The 22,735-nt window shown below is 37.3% G+C and overlaps 1 protein-coding gene across 1 annotated transcript in view; it reads left to right on the forward strand.

The window, feature by feature from the left end:
• The window catches only part of cntn3 (contactin 3), a 45,468-nt gene extending 23,156 nt beyond the window's left edge, over positions 1–22,312 (forward strand). The window contains exons 11-22 of the mRNA XM_015370958.1: positions 2,328–2,455; positions 6,950–7,125; positions 12,136–12,253; positions 13,005–13,163; positions 13,281–13,430; positions 14,838–14,908; positions 15,284–15,518; positions 15,935–16,044; positions 18,526–18,712; positions 20,340–20,452; positions 20,543–20,708; positions 21,224–22,312. Of these exons, the coding sequence (XP_015226444.1) occupies positions 2,328–2,455; positions 6,950–7,125; positions 12,136–12,253; positions 13,005–13,163; positions 13,281–13,430; positions 14,838–14,908; positions 15,284–15,518; positions 15,935–16,044; positions 18,526–18,712; positions 20,340–20,452; positions 20,543–20,708; positions 21,224–21,315 (1,705 nt within the window). The 3' untranslated portion in view covers positions 21,316–22,312. The remainder of the gene's footprint in view (positions 1–2,327; positions 2,456–6,949; positions 7,126–12,135; positions 12,254–13,004; positions 13,164–13,280; positions 13,431–14,837; positions 14,909–15,283; positions 15,519–15,934; positions 16,045–18,525; positions 18,713–20,339; positions 20,453–20,542; positions 20,709–21,223) is intronic.
• Positions 22,313–22,735: the final 423 nt, after the last annotated feature.

Here is a 22,735-nt window from a genome sequence, read left to right on the forward strand (position 1 = left end):
ACCTAGCTTGTTAAATAGCTAGTGGGATAGAGAGTTAGTTAAAGTCTGTCCCTTTTTTTCGGGTGTGCAGGTGGAACAGTGGTTAGCGCGCATGACCCATGTACAGAGACCTTAGTCCTCGATGTGGCTGACACGGGTTCAAATCCACCAGGTCTCTGCCCATCTCTCATACCCCATTTTCTTCCAGCCTACTGTCGAAAAAACTAGCCACTAGTGTAGTAGAAAAAATAAACAAAAACTAAGGCAATTTAAATGGGAAAGTGAAGCATTTGCACAAGCAATTATCTCCTTTTTAATATTTTTAAAGTAATACAGGAGTATGTTTGATGAAAAATAACAAGGCTGCAGAAAAATAAAAGCTATGCAGTAGGGAGCAGAAGGGGCCTCAAAAGGCTAGAAACTGCACAAGGGCGGCATCCAGGCAGTAAGCAGCATCAAACACAGATTTCTGTTGCATAAAGCTGTGCTTAATTTGATCTGTTGTTCATCCCCGGATGAAATGTTGAATATACAAAAGGAGTTCACAGAAAACAAAGGAGACCAATCATACATGGAGGGCTCCAAAACACATATTAGAGAGACATTAGATCCACCCGTTCACACACATTAGCATTGGCAGAGAAAGAAAAGCACACAGCTTCTAAACCTTGCTGCAAATGTTCGCTTCATGCCGACTGGTTTAAAACAACTCCAGCAAAGGCAGTGACTTTCACCGAAGAAATGCTGTTTAAATCACTCCCATGCTGCTCATTTTAAAAAGAGTTCTGTAAAAGAAGCAATGCCGACGAAGCATCATGTCCAAACAGCACAGTTGCTCTGGATGGAAAGCCACATCTATAGCCGGAGATAATTGGTAGAATTCCCAGACTGACTGACATTTAACACATTGCGTGTGAAGCCCACTTTGCTTTGAAAGCATCAAGACTGCAGGAAAGAATTCAGATATGCTGTTGTTCTACAAATTGAAGCAGCGGGAAAAGTGTTATTCTTTAGAACAAAACCCTGTTTGGACTTTTAAAGATCTACTGTATCTAGTTTAGTGTGATCAGCTCCAGGCTAAATTAGGTATCTCATAATGGGAGGTAATTCTAGCTGACTAGATGTTGCTTTCATGGATTGAGTTATATATGAATTATTGCTGTGATATATTGATATTACTCTGTAAAAGAATGCATACCACTTAAACCCCTTCATATTTTGACATATTAAAACAAAATAGTTATTTAATGGCACAAGGTTGTGATAGACCAATATCTAAATAATTAAATTGTACAACTATTGTCTTTTCTTAATAGCTCAAACTTGGTGAAATTGGATAGAAAGCCTCTGGCATCTTCAGTTTTAAAGATTTTCTTCATTCACAATTGGATTTATGTTCAGACCTTGACTGGGCCTTTAAAATGTAAACTTTTGCTTGAATCTAAGCACACCCCTTTTAACACTGGCTACACTTTTTAAGGTATGTTCATCCTGGAAATTAAACCTTCAGCCCAGCCCTAAATCTGAAGTATATTTTCTTCTATTGTGCCTGACAATTTTGTCTTATGCCATTAAATGCATTTACTAATAGTGTGACTTCTGAATATTTTTTGATTTGTGATTTTTATTTGAATACATCACTTTGGCAAATTAAAAATGTACACCACACTTTTTTTTAACTTTGATTTGTAAAACATCCTGGAAATTTCACAGAAGCTTCTCAATCACGGAGTATTTTCTGTTGATCCAGAACTTAAAATCTCTTAAATTTAAGTTTGTAGATAATTTTTCAAGGCACTGTCTTTGTATAATTGGATATGCTTTTATATTTTACCCCTTAATCATTTATGATTGCCTTCTTTTTTAGGTTTTATACTTTCTGTTGATGTAGCACACTGCTGTTACGACCATATTGCAGGGTTAGGCTGAGTGTGCTACATTTTTGAATATTTTTTTTATTAATTTCCCATTTCGACAGAAGTTTCTCTCCTACATAACAATATAAAGTCTTTAAAGCACAATCATTTATTTACTTATGTCTTCAAGGATGTTCTTAGTAAATAATATTTTTTCTTAGTAATATGGACCCGAGCTCAGCTACACACCCAGCTTTCAAATTTGGAATCACAGGGAATTCTTTCCAAGGTGTGACACACAATATGGGTCAAAGTGCAATGTATGATCATTACTGTTTATCATTTTAGAAAAATTGTCCTAGAATAAGGTAAAAACTTATTAAAGAGAAAACGTATATTGATTATTAGAACAAGTTTTAGGTGATACAAACAATGCAAAACAAAGCTGAACTCATTGTTCCCTCACTAAAGGGCCATTTTTTCCTCCCCCAGGATTACTCTGTTTCCAAATGGAACTTTAAAGATTGTCAATGTAACGAAACGGGACGCAGCTATCTACACATGCATTGCAAAGAATCAGTTTGGCACAGCAAGTACAACTGGGAGGCTCCTCGTCACCGGTAAGACCATTTCTATTAGCCGAAGCCTATCAGACTGAGCTGCATGCATTGGACTAACATTTTTTTGGAAGCATTTTAGAGCACAATCTATATGCTCACTCCTTAATGGTAGTAACAAATAATTATAATGAATAGGATTAAATATGTGTTAAATATGATTGTTTGCCGTTAAAACGATCCACCACATTGGTTCATGTTAACTCAGTTTTAAAGTCAAAAGTGTCAAAATATATATTTATATTTATATAGCCAGAGGCCACCAGTGCCCCTGTAAAACTGGTAGCACCCACCTCTGGGCACTTTAATAAGGACATTATAGTAAATCTATTTCTTTTATGATATTCTCAGACACAGAAACTATAACTGATTGGTCCCTTGAATCAATTAGATTTTATGATCTAAAAATAAGTCTATAACACTTAGTTTCCTCTGTATCTAGCTAAGAACAAATGCATGACCAGAGATTTGCAACATTTAGCTCACGAGATCCAAGTGCTCTTTGTTTCCGTGGACCTCTCTATATTTAAAACAATTAAATATTGCCCTGTTCTTTTGTGATATATATTTGCTCTGTGTCCTTTATAAAAACAATGTGCCCACTATGCCCCTCCTGGAAAATCTGGTGTAGAACCACCTCTGCGTTCTTTGTTTTAGTTATTTTTTCTGCTGTGAAAGAGAATCACTCAAATGAATAGATTGATTCATTAGCTTGAAGTCATCAAGTCCAACAGAAGCCACTTAATGACTTTTTAATATGAGCCAGGTGTGCAGGGTGGCAAAGAAAAGATGTTCAGATAAGGGCTTGTGGGACCAGAAAAGGAATATATTGTTTCAAGGTAATCAAATCCAAAATAAAATTATTCCATGACTAAAATGTAGAAATGTGCATATTTTATAAATGTGATGAATCCACTTTAACCATGATATTTTGCAAAATAGAGATTTTTTGTTATGTTTATACCTTGACTTGGAACTTTAAAACATGTCCTTCTATCTTTTTTCTTTAAAGTCCCTGTGGGTGACAATGGATACAATTAGAGAAAACAGGTAAAACTGAAGATAAAAGATAGTAGAGGAAAATATCTTAAGTACAAAAATATGAACAGTAAGGTAAGAATCAAAAAGTAAATTGTCTTTTATTAAATACAAAGCACCAAAACTGCTCCAGCAAGTTTCTTTTTTAAAATCAAGGATTCAGGATGTAAAAAAACATTCCTTTTAAAATATTAGACAGGACATATAAAAAGTAGTAAAAATTTGGCAGATTACTAACTGAGAAAAATAGCAAATACCATCAAATCCTGGAAAAATAATCTTTTTCATTTTATTTCATATGTAGCAAGTTGAAGATTTAATTTCTAAATGACACTTAGGGCTTTTAAATTAATAAACATTATGGTTAAACTCAAGCTAAAATCTCCCTGCTACATCTGCATACCAGGATGGGCCAAACCCCTCATTTATGTAGCAGCATTGTTCAAAGTAGGCTTTGGAAATGTGTGTCAGCCAGCAAGCTCAATGCCTTAAAGTAAGCATATGACTACTGACTTGTGCAGATAGAATCAGATTAAAAGTACGATCACTTCAAAAGTTCACCCCTCAGCGTATAGTCACTTTTTTCTGCTTGTGATGCTTCTGCCTTCATCCTCACCCTGTCCCACCAGTTACAGTCATGGTAATGTGGGTGTCCAAATGTTTGAAAAAAACAGGGGAACTAAAAAGATTGCAGCTGTGACGTTGACCTGGCTCAGAAATGACTAAAATGAAAAGGAGTAAAGTTGAATTATGACAGCAAAACTCTAAACTACTCTGAAAAAATTAGCGCATCCAAGGACAACCTGAGGCTTAAAAAAAAGCCTGTGACGTATTTTCATATATTTTCAATAATTAGGGAAATTCAAATCTTAAACAAAACCCTTAACTAATTTTGCACCAACAACGGTGTCTCTGTTTCCTCATATAATAGCTTTGTTTTACCTACTGTATCATGGAGGAAAATTAAGAAAAGCAACATATTTTTAAGAGGGATTAGAATTAGGAAACAAAGTACAATTAATAAACTGCAACATTGTGGAGTGTAACATAAAAAATAACTCATCATATACATGCTGTTAAAATAAAGTTGTTAGAATAAAGCCCCCTTTAGAAAACAGTAGATCAAGAGACTGCATCACAAGTCACTTATAGATCAACATTGATTTAAACTGCTGTCTTTCAATGTAATGTCCCTCGTATTGAATGATCAGTTGCTGACAAACATTTTACAATTCCACCAGAATATACATTTTAAATCAAGTTCCAGTCATCACACAACTTCCAGACACCAAAGATTTCAAAAATAAAAAAAAAATAAAATGAATAAAGAGGTAGAGCTTAACATCGGCCTGCCAACAAATTTGGCCGATTGCATCTTGAAAGTGCACAAAGGTGTTGAAATGTACAGCATTTGTTACCACGCAGCTGGCTCCAGAGTGGATCCAAGAAAACCCTGAAGGCACCTTTCTACTTAAAGTACTGTTGCGAGTGTCAACATTCAAAGAGTCATATCATCTTCACTTCTTTTTCAATTTTGATGTTTGACATCAGTGGAAAACTATACTCTTTCAGGATCTCTAAATAACTCAAAGAGAGTAGACTTGTTCCTGAATTTGCCATTGACTGTCAAATATAACTTTAGTTTATTATGTGAGTGTAGTTCCATAAACCTTTCTAGAATGGTCCTATTTGCATTTATTTTTTTACCTACAGAGGAGCTAATGATTATCTACAAGGGATATAAATGGTTAGAGGAAATACGCCATCTACTATCCTGCTGTGTAAAACATGTACAGATTCGAAAATGAAATATTTTTGGTCAGAATTATTCTTTCATATAAGCGTGCATCCTAAAAATCAAAAGTATTAACTGGGTTTAATCTAAAAATGATTTTACTATGAGGTAGTTGTTCTGATAGGTAATTATTTACATGCTCTAGATCGAAGATGGTACACTCCCTGCTTCCTTCTTTTTTAATAAAAATAATCTCTAGCTTCTTGTTTAAATATGCACCCAATGTTTACATGATGACAGATTAAAGGTTAATTAAAAAAAAAAAAAATTACATACAGCTGGCAAATAGCTGTAGCCTCTGGGCCCAACTAATTAGGATTTATTCCAAAGGAAACTGCACCAGAAGCTGCAGGTAAGATATTAAATACTAATTTCATCTTAACAGAGCCTCATTTTTAAAGTTTGGAACTGTCCCTTTAGATTTTTTTTTCACATAATTTCATATAATTAGTTCTGTTGTTAGATAAGCACAAAACTTCTCATTAGAATGCTTATAAAAGGCAGTTTTTAAGACATTGAATTTCAAATGGGCAAATAGGGAACAAGCTGTGGTTTTCTTGAGGCAGACACGCTGTGACACGAATATCATTATCCTAATTGGATTGGAAGTTGTTGTAAATGGTTATAACATTTGGTTTTAATTACCCTTTATCTTGGGTTGTGAGCTGGTGTAATCATTCTAATCTTTGAAGTACGTATACTTCTATATAATAAAAATATACTTTGGTCATTTTCAGAATCTTGGACTCTTATTAAACTGTTCTTTTTTTTCTCTGTATTCTTACTGCATATGAGGATATATGCCCAATATTAGGTTGCCACTAATAAAAGTAATAAGCTTGTTATCTACATTTCTGTTCCTTGAAAAACTTATAAAGAGGCACACTCAAGCACACTCCATACTGGCCAATTATTGTTTTGTGTAAAGCCATTATTAGAGGACAGCTTATTGGCAAATGATTGAATTTTATGCAACTCTTGTAAAATAAATAAATAAATAAAGGTCCATATCTTGGCAGGCAATAGCTGGAAAATATCAGATTTTTATTTTTTTTTCTCTTGAGTTACGATGCATATATAATGTTTACAACTTAGGGTTATTGCTGAATAAACATAGCAGTTATTACACATTCCATGAGATAGCAGTTAAGTAGCATCAGACATCATCCTTGATGTAGTTAAAGGTCATTATCTAAGTACTGTGACATAACATATTTATGTAGCCCCCTAGTCTAATGTGCTGTGTTTGTAAGCATCACATTTATTCTCATTAGCTTCTATTCTTTTCTTACCCTGACAGCTGAACTATTTAATGTCACAGAATTTAATTACGGTGACCTTTCCTCAAAGCATTCTAAGGTCTCCATTTCACCGCAGTCGCAGCTGGGAACATGCTCTGCTCTTTGCATTTCTGCTTTGAACGTTGTCTTCCAAACTGCTCTGAAAACATTAACTGCAAATTTGAGATGTCATTAAATGTTGCCAATAGTAAGGCATGAAATGAAGATGTTTGTTTAAGCAAGCATCCTGTGACCATTCAATGACATCCAATTGATTTAGTTGTGAATTGTAGTGAGATCACAGCTGCAGGGGTCAAGGGGAGGCACTGGAGGTGCTGGTGGCAGGAATTAACATGCATGCACTGTCATCTGTTGTCTGGCCAGAGCCCACCAGAATCACCATGAGGCCCACTAACATGGAGATTATTGTTGGCGAGAGCATCGTGTTGCCCTGCCAGATTGCCTGTGATCCAGCTCTGGACGTATCTTTCTCGTGGGCATTCAATGGCCAGCTCATCGACTTCCAGCAAGACCGTGATCATTTTGAAAGAGTGGGCGGGGTAAGTCATCTCAAGGCATTTAACTTCTAACTTTCTGCCTGTTCTGGGATTAATTGGGCCATGTGTGCTGGGGTAGGGAACGGTCCACTGCACAGCTAAGGACCTCTTAGACACCATTAATACCCATGGAGGATGATTTATGCCAAGAGGTACCCATTTGAAAGCTTCTCTATGGTCAGTGTAGGAAGTGAAGGAGAGTTACTAGCTTGGAATACAGGCACATATATATGTTTATCTAATAATGAAAGTCTGTGAAAGTCTCAATAAATAGAGTTGCACTGATCAGAAATTGTTTTAGCCAGTTACTGCCTGCAAATTTAGTAAATCTCCTACCCACCAATTATTATTGCCAAATCGAATTTCCTTTGAAGTAGGTCAATGGTGATATACAAAAACAATGAAATCCTCCATGTTAATGAAGAAAGACACCAGAATTTAAAAGAGAATTACCGAATATTCTTTCCATCTTTCAGTTGTAAAAATTGGTCACAAAGAAATATAAAAATATTATTTTCAAAGATTATTTTGATCAAATAGCTAAAATGATTGATTGATTGATCCCATTTATTGACTTAACTTCCAGAAAACTGTTAAAGTGCTGAAACTATAAATTGCCTTGAATCGGGCATTTGTGGTATCCAAACATTAATAGTTATGTTTTCAGTCCATTTTTTTATTTGTATATCAATGATTTTATTTTATTTTTTTATAAAATCATTTTAATCAATCATTCATTTTTATACTCTTTAATTATTTGTGTTGCCTTTATGCCACTGCAATGTATTTATCTTTTCCTTCTCATTTACAGAACCTTTAATTGTTGCAATGCTTACCATTTATGTGAGGTCATAGACCTCCCACTGATGTGCAATGCTGACTAAATATATTTTTACTATTGTAATAAAAGAAAGCCTAATTCTAGTTAGGTGACATTTTTAAAACATCTTCACCATCTTCGGCATGAAAACATCTGAAACATAATCCCTGTAGAATAACTAGACACTTAGCTTAGGTTAACTGTGAAATTTCCCAAAAAGTGACACTATTCCCAAATCCACACATTCTGCAGATTAAAAGCTTAAAACGACAAAACAGTGCAGATTTGCTGCAATATGTTTAGCCTTTCTCTTATCTGTTGAAATCATCCAAAATGCAGTGTTAAATTACATTTATTATAGCTTCTGTTGGATTCAGAAAATGTAGGTTTGCAAATAAAAAGAAATTGAGTCTACACAGGAAAGAGATTCAAGCAGCTTCTGCAGGAGCGGAAGGAAAAGCCCAACCCAACTTCAAGCTTTCCTTCTCCGAATCCCCTCCTGCAGCCGTCTTTTATTAACAGAACATAACACATGGTTACAAAACAGTATTTGTTCTGACTTGATCAGTTCATAAAGACAAGATGCTCCATCAGAATGACAAGGCAGGATGGTCTCCTGACTGAATCATGAGACAGGAGTGGAGCATCCCCTTGCAAAAATGTTTCATAAGCACACATTAATTTTATAATCATAATTGAATAAACCTGACAGCTCCATAAAATATCTATTTTTTTTTCTAAAAGCCTCTACCTGTTTTTGCGCTAACATTGAGTTTACATTACACTTACATTTAGTGAGCAGGACCTTTAAACAAATTTGTTTGAGGTTTTTTGATCAGGATTTAGGTATAAAAGCATACAGGCCCAGTCACCAGCCGATTAGTTGATCTATATCAGATGAGGACACCATAAGGTATATATAAAATTTTCTAACCTTTTTAAACTCACTGTAAGCCTCCATGCTTTAAACTTCTAAAAATACTGGCAAATGCTATTTTGATTACAAAGGGTCCTGATTAATAAAGTCTTTCTCCTTTTCATCCTTTCAACTTCTAATTCCTGAACGTCAAGGGAGAACATTTTCTTATCATCTCCCGCTGCTATAATTGAATTTGCATACCTATTTATGAATCTAGAGCCCAGAAATAATTAAGTAATGAGCCGCCTTGCTTTCACCAAGGGCAAGGCTGACACCAGTAAGTGTTCATTTGAAATCTTTATACCTTAAAATAATGACTTCTTGTTGAATGTTTGTTCCCTTTGACAAAGGACAAAGTTAATTGTTCAGAGCTTGTCATTATATAAATAATTACTCGTTCAATCTAATTTTGCTTTATGCATTGCAATATATCAATTAGTGACAGTCAGGTGATAAAGGTTGGAAGACCCTGACAGTGTTGTGGACATGCCAACCCCACACCTTCATTAATGCAAATGGAAATTACTGGTGACATTGAGGGGTGCAATGGCATTTAATGAGATATAGTTTCACCAAGAATCTGCTTCCCCTGTCCAGAGAGATTACCAGAACCCTTCTTAAAAGCTTCTGATGAATTAATTACCATAAATAAAGCAAACCTGCCCAACCACTTCCTTTCTGCTAAGACAAGAGGACTTGCAAGTTATTTCTAGCTTTTGGCTTGTCCAGGTGGGGGCTGACATTGGAGTGCAAATCTGACTGGTTGCATAAAAGCTGTCAAAGAGGATGAAAAAAGTGCTAAAGGAGAAAAGGGGAAGTAAAGATCTTTTTTTCTCCCATTGGCCGCATACATTTGCCTTTTCTCTCTTTGTCTGAGATCCCTTTGAGGGATGGCTGTCCACCAGAACTACAATGACTAGCCACCAGGCTTGATGAAATCTGCTGTGACTGCAGCAAGTCTTACCTAGGTTGGCCCCAGGTGACTAGTTTTTAATGCAGCATACCCTTTTTTTACTGGCTGACATGCTCTGTGACAGGCTGCTTGGAGAGGTGACTTTCAGGGAGCGGATACCATCAGCAGTCACAACAAGGACACAATCAAATAGACCAGATAAAATCTCTCCCTGTGAGATTCTGTATTTTTACCTCAAAACAAACATTTTTAGCGTAAATGGACTCATCCTTCCAGAGGTCCTTTTCAGATTCCATCAACATTAGTTTAACAGGTTGAGACCATGTGATGCATGTGACTCTCTGCAAGATGATCTAAAAATATCTTGATAGCACTCTGTCAGAATGACACAAACATGCCTAGAGACTGTGAGTTGCTGGGTTTTAGACAATGTCATTATGAGCTGAATGCTTGCAATATTTTCTTTTTCTGAAGCACTGAGAGATGGTTTTATGCACTAAAATGCTCAATCTTAGCTGATGATGTAAAACATTCATTCTGAATTAATTATGTCTGTGTCTGTACATGGTTATCGCGCCTTCAGAATTTAATCCATGTGTCCTGAGTGTGAATATATCCAATTTCTTGTTTAATGTGGGAGCCAGCTGTCCAAATACCCTACAAATAACATTCTTTGGCTCTGCAACAACATCTTCTGTCAGTAATGTAACAACTGACTTTATTGTTTACAATTGCACCTTTGGAAAATCACCTTTGTTGACAAGAGCAACTGCAATTGATACTATTGCAATCACTTGATGGCTGTTTTTCAAACACCTTATTGTTTGTACATTTTTACCTATATTTTTATTTAGAATGAAAAGAAAATACATAAATTTCAGTCCTTTTTAGGAACTTGACCACCTGGCGAATCCTCCAACATCTTTGGTTTACTTTCTGGCATCTTAAAAAAAAAGTATTCAAAGATGTATTAAAAGACCCAGATCTTTTGGTGTTTTAACCCCTGCTACAATAATTTTGATACATCAGTCTAAACTAGGACAATGTTTAAATATGACACAATTCAGGAAAATGTAAAATATCAGTAGGTTCCTTCCAAATGAAACTTAACTTTTTTATAATATATGTTTATTTATTTGTTTATTTTTTATTTAATAGAGGTGATATTATAAAACAGTCTGCTTTTGGTTAAAGTCAGCAGGACATTTGTGGCCAGAAGGGTCTCCAAAAGCAATATTTTTCCCTCTACAAAGAAAAATAGTAATGCAATCAGTTCAGCTGTGTTTCTCATCTGTGATCTATCCAAGACCTTAATCAACCACAAAGCCCCTTCCAATTTTTCATGGATGCATGATTATGTTTTAAAATGAGAGAAAAATAATGAGCAGGTTAAAGGCTAATTCAGAGTCTACTTCTTTTAGTCATCCTGTTCAAGGCTTTTAGCTAGAAGAAGTAACAGAAAGCTAGAAATTATTTCAAATATTTATATTTTGCCTTTTAGTTTGAAAACGACTAATAGTTAATTTAAATACAAGGAGAGATTTTATTTATTTGGGCCAAAATCATAAATCTGGCCTTCTAATGCTTAAAATTGGGATTGCAGTTGCTTCACTTTCTTCCCTGTTGAGTTGCTTCTAAAGGGTTTATCATTCTTAAACTTGTTTGGGAATTTAGAGCAAGTCTAGAAATAAAATTGGCATATAATGATTTGATAACCTTTTTACCCTCAAGAATCATTTTAAGGCCCAACATCATGAGAATAATATATGCACAGTAGGTTTGAAATGGAGTATAAAAAGTCATTAAAAACTATCAAAATATCATTAAAAGAATTAATTACAAAGGAAAAATAACCACCAAATCAAATGCAACAGAGAGATTGGAAAACAATCAACAATACTGTTTACATTTAGAGTGGAAAGTATAATATTTAATTTTTCATTTCCTGATAAAAAAGTGTGTCGTCATTTTGTTTCCTCAAATGGAAACCATTTGCTGGCAGCTAATATGTGATATTTGCTTTGTACACTGAGATCTACACCCAAGCCATACTCAAGTATATGTTATTAGAAAATAATGATTGCCAATTAGCTTGAATGTGTTTGCTCAGTTTGTCCTGTGTGTAGCTGGTAGCTGTTTGTTGAAGTGCGTGTTGGTCGGTGCAGTTATCGCCTGAAGGACAGCCAATAGCTTTATTTGTGCAGAGTGCATCTGCCATGCTGTTGTGGGGAGATGCAGAAATACCTTGGCCTGAGGACTTAGTGGAAAGTATATTTTAAATGTTAAACATCACTGTGCCAAAAGCATGCCGGTAAAATAACACTGCACCCCCCCTTACCCTCATTTATTGCTCTTCTCCAGAGTATATCAGGGGATCTGATGATTCGCAACATCCAGCTTAACCATGGTGGGAAGTATGTCTGCGTCATCAACACGGATGTGGAGAGCCTGTCCACCTCTGCGATTCTGGTTGTCAAAGGTAACTTGGCTGATTCCAACAGCTTGTTTTTGCGGCCAATTTGTGAATAACCTTGTATGTTTACTTAGAGGTAGGAGTCTTTCCAAAGTGAAAGATGTTTGACAGACCAGTGAGAAAAATCCCCCAGGCTCTCAGTGGAAAAAAAAAACGGTGGAGGAAAGCAAAAATGGACTTTGCCTGAGCCCAAGTTCTGTCATCTTCGATTAATATCTTATAAATACTGCTGAAACATAAAAATGACTGACAGTGGCGTGAGCAGCTCTGGGTTCAGTTTTGCTGCAGTACATTTGTTTTATGCTTGCTGTGTCAAGCAGAGTGAGGGGACTGATCGTTGATTATTAAGCTGGAAGGTTTGTTCTTAACAAACCTTAATATCTTTGCCAGGTGCTGTGAGGAGGCTGTGTTTATCATAGAAAATGACTATAATTGCCTAATTTGCACCTCTCACAATATCATGGAGCACATTTGAATAACAGAGCACCATAGTGAATAATGTTTCCTTTATTCTCAGCAGATTATCTTCTACATGTAGCGTCTGGTTCAATTTCAAATAGAGCCCATCCGGTTTATTAGTTCAATGCTTAGCTGTTCACATTACACACACACTGCATAAACACAGAGCAGATCAGGCTTTTAATTGAAGGGAATATCAAAGCTTACAGATATAAAGCTGAAGTTTTTAAGCTTCTAAAGCAGAAGTTTTTAAGCTTGTAAAAACAGGTTTTAACCTTATATTATTTCATTTTTCCAGGTCCTCCTGGCCCTCCAGACAAAGTTGCAGTGGATGAAATCACAGATAGCACAGCACAGCTGTCCTGGACGCCCGGTACAGACAATGGCAGCCCCATAACGGGCTACATCATTCAGGCTCGGACGCCTTTCACTGTGGGCTGGCAGGCTGTAGATACAGGTATCCCAATTAGACATCTTTGTATGATTTTGAAATAGGATATTTGTTGATACTGTGGTTTTTTTTCCTGCCTCAATTTCATTTTCTGCTTTGATTTTACTTCTTTTTTTTTTCTAGTGCCGGAGGTTGTCAATGGCAACATGCTGACAGCCACTGTGGTTGGTTTAAATGCCTGGGTGGAGTATGAGTTCAGGGTTGTGGCCAGAAATGTTGTGGGCCTTGGAGAACCCAGTCCAGCTTCAGCCAAGACTAGGACAGAAGATGCCAGTATGTAAAACTATCCTCTGTGCACTCAACTTGGCTACAAACTGGGTGCTCAAATGATTAGAATTTCTCAGCTAATTGGCTAAATGTATGTCTTCATTTTTCTTCTTAGTGTGTTTCTTCTTAGTGTCTTCTTAGTGTATCATCTATTTTCCCATTAAATAGAGTTAGAATAAAAAAGTTTTACAATTAACGCTGACCTTAAAAAAAAACAGTCAGTCATCGCCGCCTGGACCCAAACTCAGAAAGTCAAAAAAAGTTGTTCGGTCAAATGCTACTGTAACCCAACAATGGAGCTATTTACTGAGCTAAAGTATAAGCATTTGTCCGGAAAGTCTTACTGTGCACAACACCCTTTAGTTTCACAATCCAAGATGCATGTTGGTAAGCACATATGGCTGTAGGCTGAAGGTTGTTTTAAAAAAAAAAACAAAGGGGCTCTAAGGCAGGGTGTTTATTTGGAGGTTTATCATAGAACTCTCCAATGACAAAAAAGGCAAATATTTGTCCCATTGAATTAAGTCACAAATGCTAAATTAAAGCTCCTTTCCTTTAAGCTTAACAAAAGATAAATATCTAAGTGCTTTACATGTCAAGTTGAGTTTTAAAATATAATCCAAAGTAGAAAAAGTCTATTTTTGTCAAATTAGTCTAGTGAGATGTCTAACTTTTGAAAAATTTGGGGATAATATAGAAAAATAGTAAAGTCCAAGGTATGTATCATTATCTGACACAAACTTTAGAAAAAATTACAGTTTACGATTTTCCTTTAAACTAGCTCATATTTTAAAGCTTTTAAAAAGCAAAACTAAAATATGCCTCATTCTGTGCATTTAAAGGATCCGTGTTCTTAGGATTATCTAGTTCTGGTTTGATAAGTCTAAATATTTTAGACCTTGTGTATTTTGCCGCAAGACAGACTTCACTAGGATAAGAAATATTGTGGCAGGAGAGTACAAGGAAACAAGAAATCCAATAAAAAACTTGTTTTCCATTCAACCCTGCTGGACAAAACACTGATAGCAATCAGATTCTAACAGAGGTTACTAGAGCAGGGCTGCTCTTACAGAAGGATATTATAAGGATGTGGGTGAGTGGTCATTTTTTTCCAACATGCTACATTGAACACTCAGGCAAATGGGAATAGAAACAGAGTGGGCTAAGTCAAAATGTCATTTGAAAGATATTATGAATCTGGGCCTACAGGCCTTGCACTGACATTTGACCAACGTCTGTAAATCAGAATTCTCTGGAATGCTTTTACGTGCAGTGAGAGGGGCATATGTGTGGCATAGAACAGTATCTGTCGCTGTCTGTCTCGACATAAGGCTACAAGTGCATTTCAGGGCTTTCCTTCGAGCTTTGTAAACTGTGTTCTAATTGCTTCCCCCTTTGGGTTTTACCTCTCAGTTCCTGATACAGCTCCCACTGATGTCGGAGGTGGAGGCGGCACAAAGTCTGAATTAGTGATAACATGGGAGGTAAGTCATCTGTCACATTTTACGGTTCTCTCCATCGGCAAGTAATGGTTTTGCTTAATTGTGCAGAATTGAGTGGAGTAATTTTATGACCTACATTAGAGGGAGCCACCCCTCATCTGGCTCGGCTACAGAGAGCCAATTCCCCCTCCAAAACCAGCAAAAGAGAGCACTTTCCTTTGAAGGGTTTTGCACTTAGGTACAATTACAAGGCCATGCAGGGGGGGAAAGATAAGGTAAAAGGTGACTGTGGAGATGAAGGAAGAGGCCATATCTATTCCCAGAAGCCCTAATCAATGTGCGGTGCAGAGACGGGCCTGTCTGTTTCTTTGTCTGTATGTGTTTTAATATCACTATAGTTTTGTGTTTCACTCCCAGCCTTTGCCCGAGGAACTGCAGAATGGGGAAGGTTTTGGCTACATCATCGCCTTCAGGTCTGTGGGCACAGTCACATGGACACGGGCAGTCATCTCCACGCCAGGCGTATCTCGTTACGTCCTCCGCAACGACAGTATCCCACCTTTCTCGCCTTTCGACGTTAAAGTGGCAGCCTCCAACAACCGGGGGGAAGGACCATTCAGCTCCATCGCCACAGTGTATTCCGCAGAAGACGGTACGCTGCAGACATTCTAGAAAGTGATGCTCAAATAAGCTGTAATCTTTATTCTTACAATTGTGACCTTGAATAGTGATGATTTTTTTCCCCCTTTTCCAATGCTGTTATTTCCTTCCCCTCTCAAACCACTAAATGTCAACTTGATATTAGTTATCTTGCTGGTAGATTACAGGAAATCCTTGCAGACACTTACCACACTGCGCTGTCAGGGAGGTATCCCGTTAATTGAATTTGCCGGGCAGATAGTCTTCCCTTATGTCAGTCACAGATCCCATTAAAAGCGAACTCGGGAAATAGCTTCTCAGTGAAACTACAGGTCTATTCAGCGCCTTCCCTCTTATTGCTATTAGTGTGTTTGATGGTGTTAGATGAGGCTGTGGGATCCTGACCACATTTCTTCTCTATTTCTGCAGTCCCCAGTGCAGCTCCTAAGAGGGTTAGGGCCAGAAGTTTGTCGGCAGCAGAAATTGAAGTGATCTGGGAAACTCTCCCTTCCCTCCCAGAAAGAGTTCTGGGATATGAGGTATGACTCATGGATACATCCTTTTTTCTTTCCTCTAACATGGTAATGAAGCATTTCTCTGAAGCTCTTTAGTTCAATTTAAAGTATCTTCTGTTTCTTTTTCTTTTCTCTTCTGTTTTACAACTTAAGATATGTTTTAGAGGTAAACTGTCATTGATGAAAATTGTTTTAGTGAGATTGTATGTGACTAAACTTTGCAAATTAATATACAAATCTAAAAAAGTGTGATAGACATTTCTCTTCAACCCCATTTACTTTGATCTAGGTAATAAGTGCCTTAATAGAAAAAAATATTATGAATAGAACTGCTTTGTGAAGGTCTCAGAGGTTGTTTTAGAAAACATGAAAGAATGGGCAGCATCATGGATAGTAACAAAAACAGTATAAAAGTCAATGATCAAATTTCAACGAAGTTAGGTTTGAAGAAAAGAACCCGAACACTGAATACCTCCTGTATTATTGTTTGATAAATAGACATAGGCAAAACTGCAAACATACAAAGACACAGCCTTCGGCTTGTTCTTAATGGCTGGTGAGGAGAAGATTAGAAGATTAGAAGAAACATCTCATGGAGGATTCCTAAAGATCCTGAGCGCAGGTGCAATAATCTTTTAACAAATTGTAAAAGATGCCAAATAAGGTTTTACTGTGACCGTATACAGTATTATGTATACGGCAGAACTTAAGCATTATCTTCACTTTGAAATATGACAGTTTCATGCGGTGGGGATGCATTTCTTTAGCAGTGTCAGGAAGTCTGTTCCACACCCACTGAACACATAAGGCTGGAAATAGAACGGAATGGTGTTGATCAAAGCCTTTCCATGTGTTAGAATTAGGAATATGCAGTGCACCGCATTATGATTGGTTTCATTTTAAACAAGGAAACTTAGCTAGTATGGATAATGGGCACTATGTCAACCCAGGTATCGTAATGGATTAGATCAGAAAGAAAATGGATCTCTAGGTTTGACCTTGGTTTTTGTAAAGAAATATTACAGTGATAATGATGCTGCATAGGTTTTGGGGGTGTTAAGCTAATTAAGGGGTGAAGGTTAGTGGTGATTGCTGTCAAAGTGTAGAGGAATAAGAATATGTAATACCAGTAAATTATTTATAATCTGTCATAAGGTTAATATCATTACTGATATTGGCCCAAATGATCATGTCAGTTCATTCACAGTTGGAGTAGCTTGCAGATTTACCACAGCAAAAATGTGCTTCTAACAAGAATTAACTCAAAGAGAGGCAAAAATAATACATACCACCCTCAGATTTTATTACTGGAAAAATCTGAAAATTATCCTCTTGTTCTTCTACCTCATAATTGTAAAAAAAATGTGTGTATGTATCACTAAAAGTCCCAATAAAATATTTTAAATATGGAAAGCACAAGGTGAGGCCAATGCCTTAGCAAGGCACTGTATTTTATTCTCCATATTCTTTATTTGTCTACACAAACATGTTTTTGGCCTAAAGAATTGGAGAAATAACTAAGAAAACCATTATAAAGAATTAGCAAGCATTCTTTTTCAAATATGCAAAGTGGGCCTTGCTGTTTTTATTCCCCATGGTACTTTCTGAATATTTGTCACCTCTGGCCCATAGCACAAAGCAGTTCTGTTGCCATAGCACTGGCCTCATTGTCCTTTCCAACCATGGCACAGTTCTAAAATTGCAGGGCTAAAGTGGATTAAGGCTTCTGAATCTCAATAGGCTCCCGGCTGTACGGCAACATACCTATTTATTATACAGTTGAGTTATTTATACTTAACTGGTGTTGAATTTTAACTCCAAATAAATTCAAAATCAAGTCTTCTCGGGTGGGGGGGTATGTTATTGTAAACAGCAGTCTAGTGCTTTTAATATGTTGGCTTTAACTAATTACAAATTGGAAAAAACCTTTAACAGTGAAAAACCAAAAACTCAAAGTACTCCTAAACGAACACTAATTTATAATTATCCTTTTAACTTTAATGTTAGCTAGTAATGGGCTCATTAAGAGTGAAGACCTTTAAGTAAGCCAAAAAGCTAGTAATATCCTCTATTAATTGCTTTACCACCGTCACACATCACAGACACCAGACAGTCTGAAGCTAAACTGATCTGCTTTGCTGTCGCAGTGATTTGTTCCTTCAAGTTTTTGCATTTAATTATATTCATTCATCCCCTCCCATTCCCAATATCCATCTCCCAAAAGCAAAATCAGATCATTTCTTTCTCCACTATATGATTATATTACCCACCAATGACCTGTTTATAAGATCTAATGTAAAGTGGTGACTGGTTATACATAATTCATTCAAACCTCCACTAGTGAAAAACCTTTTATTCAATCCCCATCTCATTTTCGACAAAAACAAATATCTTAAATATCATATATATTTAAAAATAATTACTAATATAACCAAATACACCAATGAAATAATGTTTCAACATTCTAGGCCCCCTGTTTTTTTTTGTAACCTTCTGTCCTATCAGGTCGTATACTGGGAAGATGACACCAAGCCTGACACTGTTGGCAAAGTGCGCATTACTGGAAACTACACACAGGTTAACATCACAGGGCTGAAAGCGAACACGGTTTACTACCTCTCTGTGGCTGCCTTCAACACTGCCGGGCCTGGGCCTCAGTCAGCACCCATCAACAACACTACAAGGAAACCACGTAAGTCCAGGAGAGAAAAGAATGCTCTGCATCTCCGGCATGAAAGCTGCCGCTGCCATATTAAATTAAATCTGACTGACCAACTTCCTGGAACCCTTAAAATTTCCTTGGATATCAACAAATCCTGCTTGTCTTAGCTATTTACTTGGAAAAAATATCATGAGGAAACTTATGTGTAACATGTAAGCATGTGTTCTGTTCACAACACTGTGTGGCTGTATAGACCTATCTTACTTTATTGGGATTCAGATAAAAGACATTTGAACCACAGCAAAACCAGCAAACAGCTGAAAGCATAATTAATTTTGACCATAAGTGACACAGTTAGTAAAGGACAGAAGAAATATTATCTTTATGATACCAAAATTAAGCTTATAAGTAGAAGTTTTACTGCTGTAGAGATGTTTGGAACAAGTTACTATAACTAGAATCAGACAAGCTTAATCAAGCCAGACAAGTGACCTAAACTGGAAATCTGTCCTTTATCCAACCTGTGAACACAATACTTAAGACTAACCAAGCCTTGTTTCTAAATTCTTCATAGTGTTTGATGTTACTGAGTGAAGGAGCCTTCTGTCTGTTTTCAGTATTAGATAGTTGTTTATATTTGTTGTATTAACACCTACCTGAGCACTGAGATACTATTTCAATATATTTCTAGAAAACACTATTTTCAATGATAAATGTGATATAGAGATATTTTTTGTTTTTTTCATGATGTGGATGTGAGCTATCAACAGCGTTTATCGTTGATACTGTCATTTTTACTGCGAAGTTGCTCATATTTCCCTTTTTGAAGTACTAATCTCTACTAGTACTATAGCTTTCAGAGGTATACTGTCACCTTTACGTCATTTTGTAGTTCGACAAAGCCTAAAGTGACTCTGCAACTGCACATCTCCCATGTGCACCGCCTGCTCACAGCGTTTGCTCAATGGCCCGATGAGACTTTTTGTTGTAAAGTACGGCACATTCAAACCCACAGCCTGCAGAGCAGACAAGAAAAAAACTTGATGATAAAAAGAAAAAGGGAAGACAGAAAAAGAGGCCCTTTGTCATTATATTAGTGACCTTTTAAACTCCTTAAGCATTTTTTTAAGGTTACTAGTGACAAGTCTAGTCACTGCGTTGTTGGAGACTTCAATGACAACAGATGAGAACACTGGTTGCTTAGTTGAACAGTCTTCTTTAGCAAGGAGGGAGCGAGCCCCTCCCTATCCCAAAGCACTGACAGGGGGTCAAATGCAGGCCTGAAGCCAATGTCTGCATTGGCTATGAAATGCACCATTCAGCAGGTTAGATTTACAAATAAGTACTAAAAAAACTTGGGAGTTATGGTCAGAATTAGTGATCCATTAATTCTTAATACCTATAAGCCACAAGATATTTCTCTAAAAGACACAGTAATACAATTAAAAAAGATTCCTGTCTACAGCCACTCTAGAGGCTCAGGTTATTCATAGAAATCCTAAATTTTACATGCAACGGATTTGTATCAGATTTCGGTAAGCTATACACCATATGCAACACACAAAGCATGTGTGTGTAGCATATATATTTAAGCAACCAGCTAATGATTGGTATATATATATATATATATATATTTATGTCTGATTTCCCTTTGTAGCACCAGACAGGGCTCCGCTCAACATACAATGGAACATGATTGGCTCCACACTAACGCTGCACTGGGACCCTGTAGTTGCCATGGAGACAGAGTCAAAGGTGACTGGATATCTGGTAGGTTCCAGTTCATTTTTAAACCCGATTTATGCTCTCTTTATCTCTTTTGCATTGGTGCATTTACCTTCATCATGTCCCCTGCTGCAGGTGATGCTGAAAAGACATCGATACAACGACATCCACACCATCTTCACCACAAAAACCACAGCCGAGTTGAGCCTCTCCGCCGGTGACAACTATCTCATTCAGATCAAGGTTTTGAGCGAAGGCGGGGAAGGTGTGGGCAGCGAACCCATCCACATCCACAAATTAAGTGAGCTTGCCTTTCCTCTAACTTTGCATCTCTTCCCATTTTTTGGATGCTGCTAAAGTTCAAGTGAAGATTTATTCATTTAGACAAGAAATGCAATTTCACTTCATTGGATCTGTTTCCAACCACATGTAATAGACTTATTTCGAGTGTAAGAAAAGTGACCTTTTTTCCAAACGTGTGCAGTGTGTCATCCATCTCTGCCATTGGGTTATTATTCCTTGTTGACTGGCTGCACAGGGCTGCAGCATATAAAGCAGGTCTGTGCTCCCATCTCTCTGTAGAGCAACATTGTGAGGCAGCTCCGTTTGCGGAGCTACTCTTTGATGTGGTACAAACTTCATCTTTCTCCAGATGCTTTAATAGCCTCTCCGGTTGAAAGCCAAATGTGGTATAGATATGAAAAAAAATAAAATAAAATCCCTCTTTCCTTTTTAATTGAAAATTACATGTCACTAGGACTTTTTTGATTGTTTTATATATTTCCTGTTAACTCTTCCACTGGGTTTCTTTTCCAGGTATGGGAGCTCGTGGTTCTGGAGCCAGCGGTCTCAGATGGTTGTCTTCTTTCACAGTCCTCATCAGTGTATTCTTCTGCTCTATCTGGTGATGGCCAGGCTTCCCCCCTCTTTTTATCCCTTCATTCAGCTTGTCCCATGTTAAACCCCCCACTGGACAAAGGTCTATGTCTTAGCAGACCTGGGAGGGAAGAGAAAAGACTACATCAAAGTCTTAAGAGGAACATGCCACTTCGTTTAAAGAGCCATCCAAAAGAGAAGTGATGAATCACTTGCATGATATTTTGTGCAACTTCTTTGATAGAAACTTGCCAACCTTCTCGAGATTTTACTCTACAAGTTGCCTATGTCTCTAGACATACCCTAGCTTCATCACTTCTTAGAATTGCCTTAAAACCTGCTTTGATGAAACAGTCCATACCAAAGTAGGCAACAGGGGCTGCTTCTTCCATACAAAAGAGAGATTAATCTAAACCCTTCATCCAAAGGTATTTTTCTGACTCAACTGAAGTTAACACATTGCTTTGCAAAGTCTTCATATCCCTTGAACTTTTTCATAGTATAACCTTAAGCCTCAATCTATTTTTTGAATCAAAATTTTACCCGAAAGACTTACACAATGTTGCAAATAATAATAAAGTGGAATAAATAGGAGATAATTTTTAAGCATTTCACCAAAACAAATCTGATAAGTGCGCTGTGCATGTGTAGTTTGCCTCCTTGTGTTTTACACTCCAAAAATAGCCAGTGCAACACCTGGCTGTTTTTCATTTTACCTATTCAATTTTTGCACATTGTCATAGTACTTGCTGCTGAAAAGCCAAGCAAGTTCAATGACCTCTAACTTTGTATAGCCTTTTTTGATTTCTCACAGTGATTCTATAGTCTAACCTCAAGGAAGCAGAAGATCCAAGAAGATAAGAAAATATTTGGTTGCATTAACAAATACAGCTCATTACAACTTACCCCAGGCTCACACCGACTCCGGTCTTACCGTTGCGGTGCGGTGGGTGCGGCGCCGCAGTGATTCCAAGTCATTGAAAAGACGTAAACCTCTCTCACCGGCTGCTGAGCTGTCCGGCTGCGGTTACCGAGACACTCCGGCGCTGCAGAAAATTCCGCAAGAAAGCTATCCTTGCGGCGTGCCGGAGCCCTCCGCAACAAGCTCTCGCAAAAATCCTTTATTTGGGCCGTGTTATCGCGTGAAGTTACGTGAACTCAAGTGAACTTCTGTTAAATCTCCGGACCTGTTGCCGGAGTCGCAGAGCCGCACCGCACCGTAGTCAAAAGGGCGGTGTGAGAGGGGGTGTGCGGGAGTTGCGGTCTCCGTCGGCTCGGTAACTGCACCGGAGCCAGTGTGAGCAAGGGGTTAGGGCTGCTGGTACCTATCTCCAGCTGTCTAGGGGCGAGAGGTGGGGTACACCCTGGACAGGTTGCCAGTCCACCACAGGGCCATTTCTTTATTAATAGATAATCATATCTCTGCTATCAAACCACAAAAATCACTAAACT

This window comes from Cyprinodon variegatus, unplaced genomic scaffold (genome assembly GCF_000732505.1).
Source record: "Cyprinodon variegatus isolate N-32 unplaced genomic scaffold, C_variegatus-1.0 Scaffold51, whole genome shotgun sequence".
NCBI lineage: Eukaryota > Metazoa > Chordata > Actinopteri > Cyprinodontiformes > Cyprinodontidae > Cyprinodon > Cyprinodon variegatus.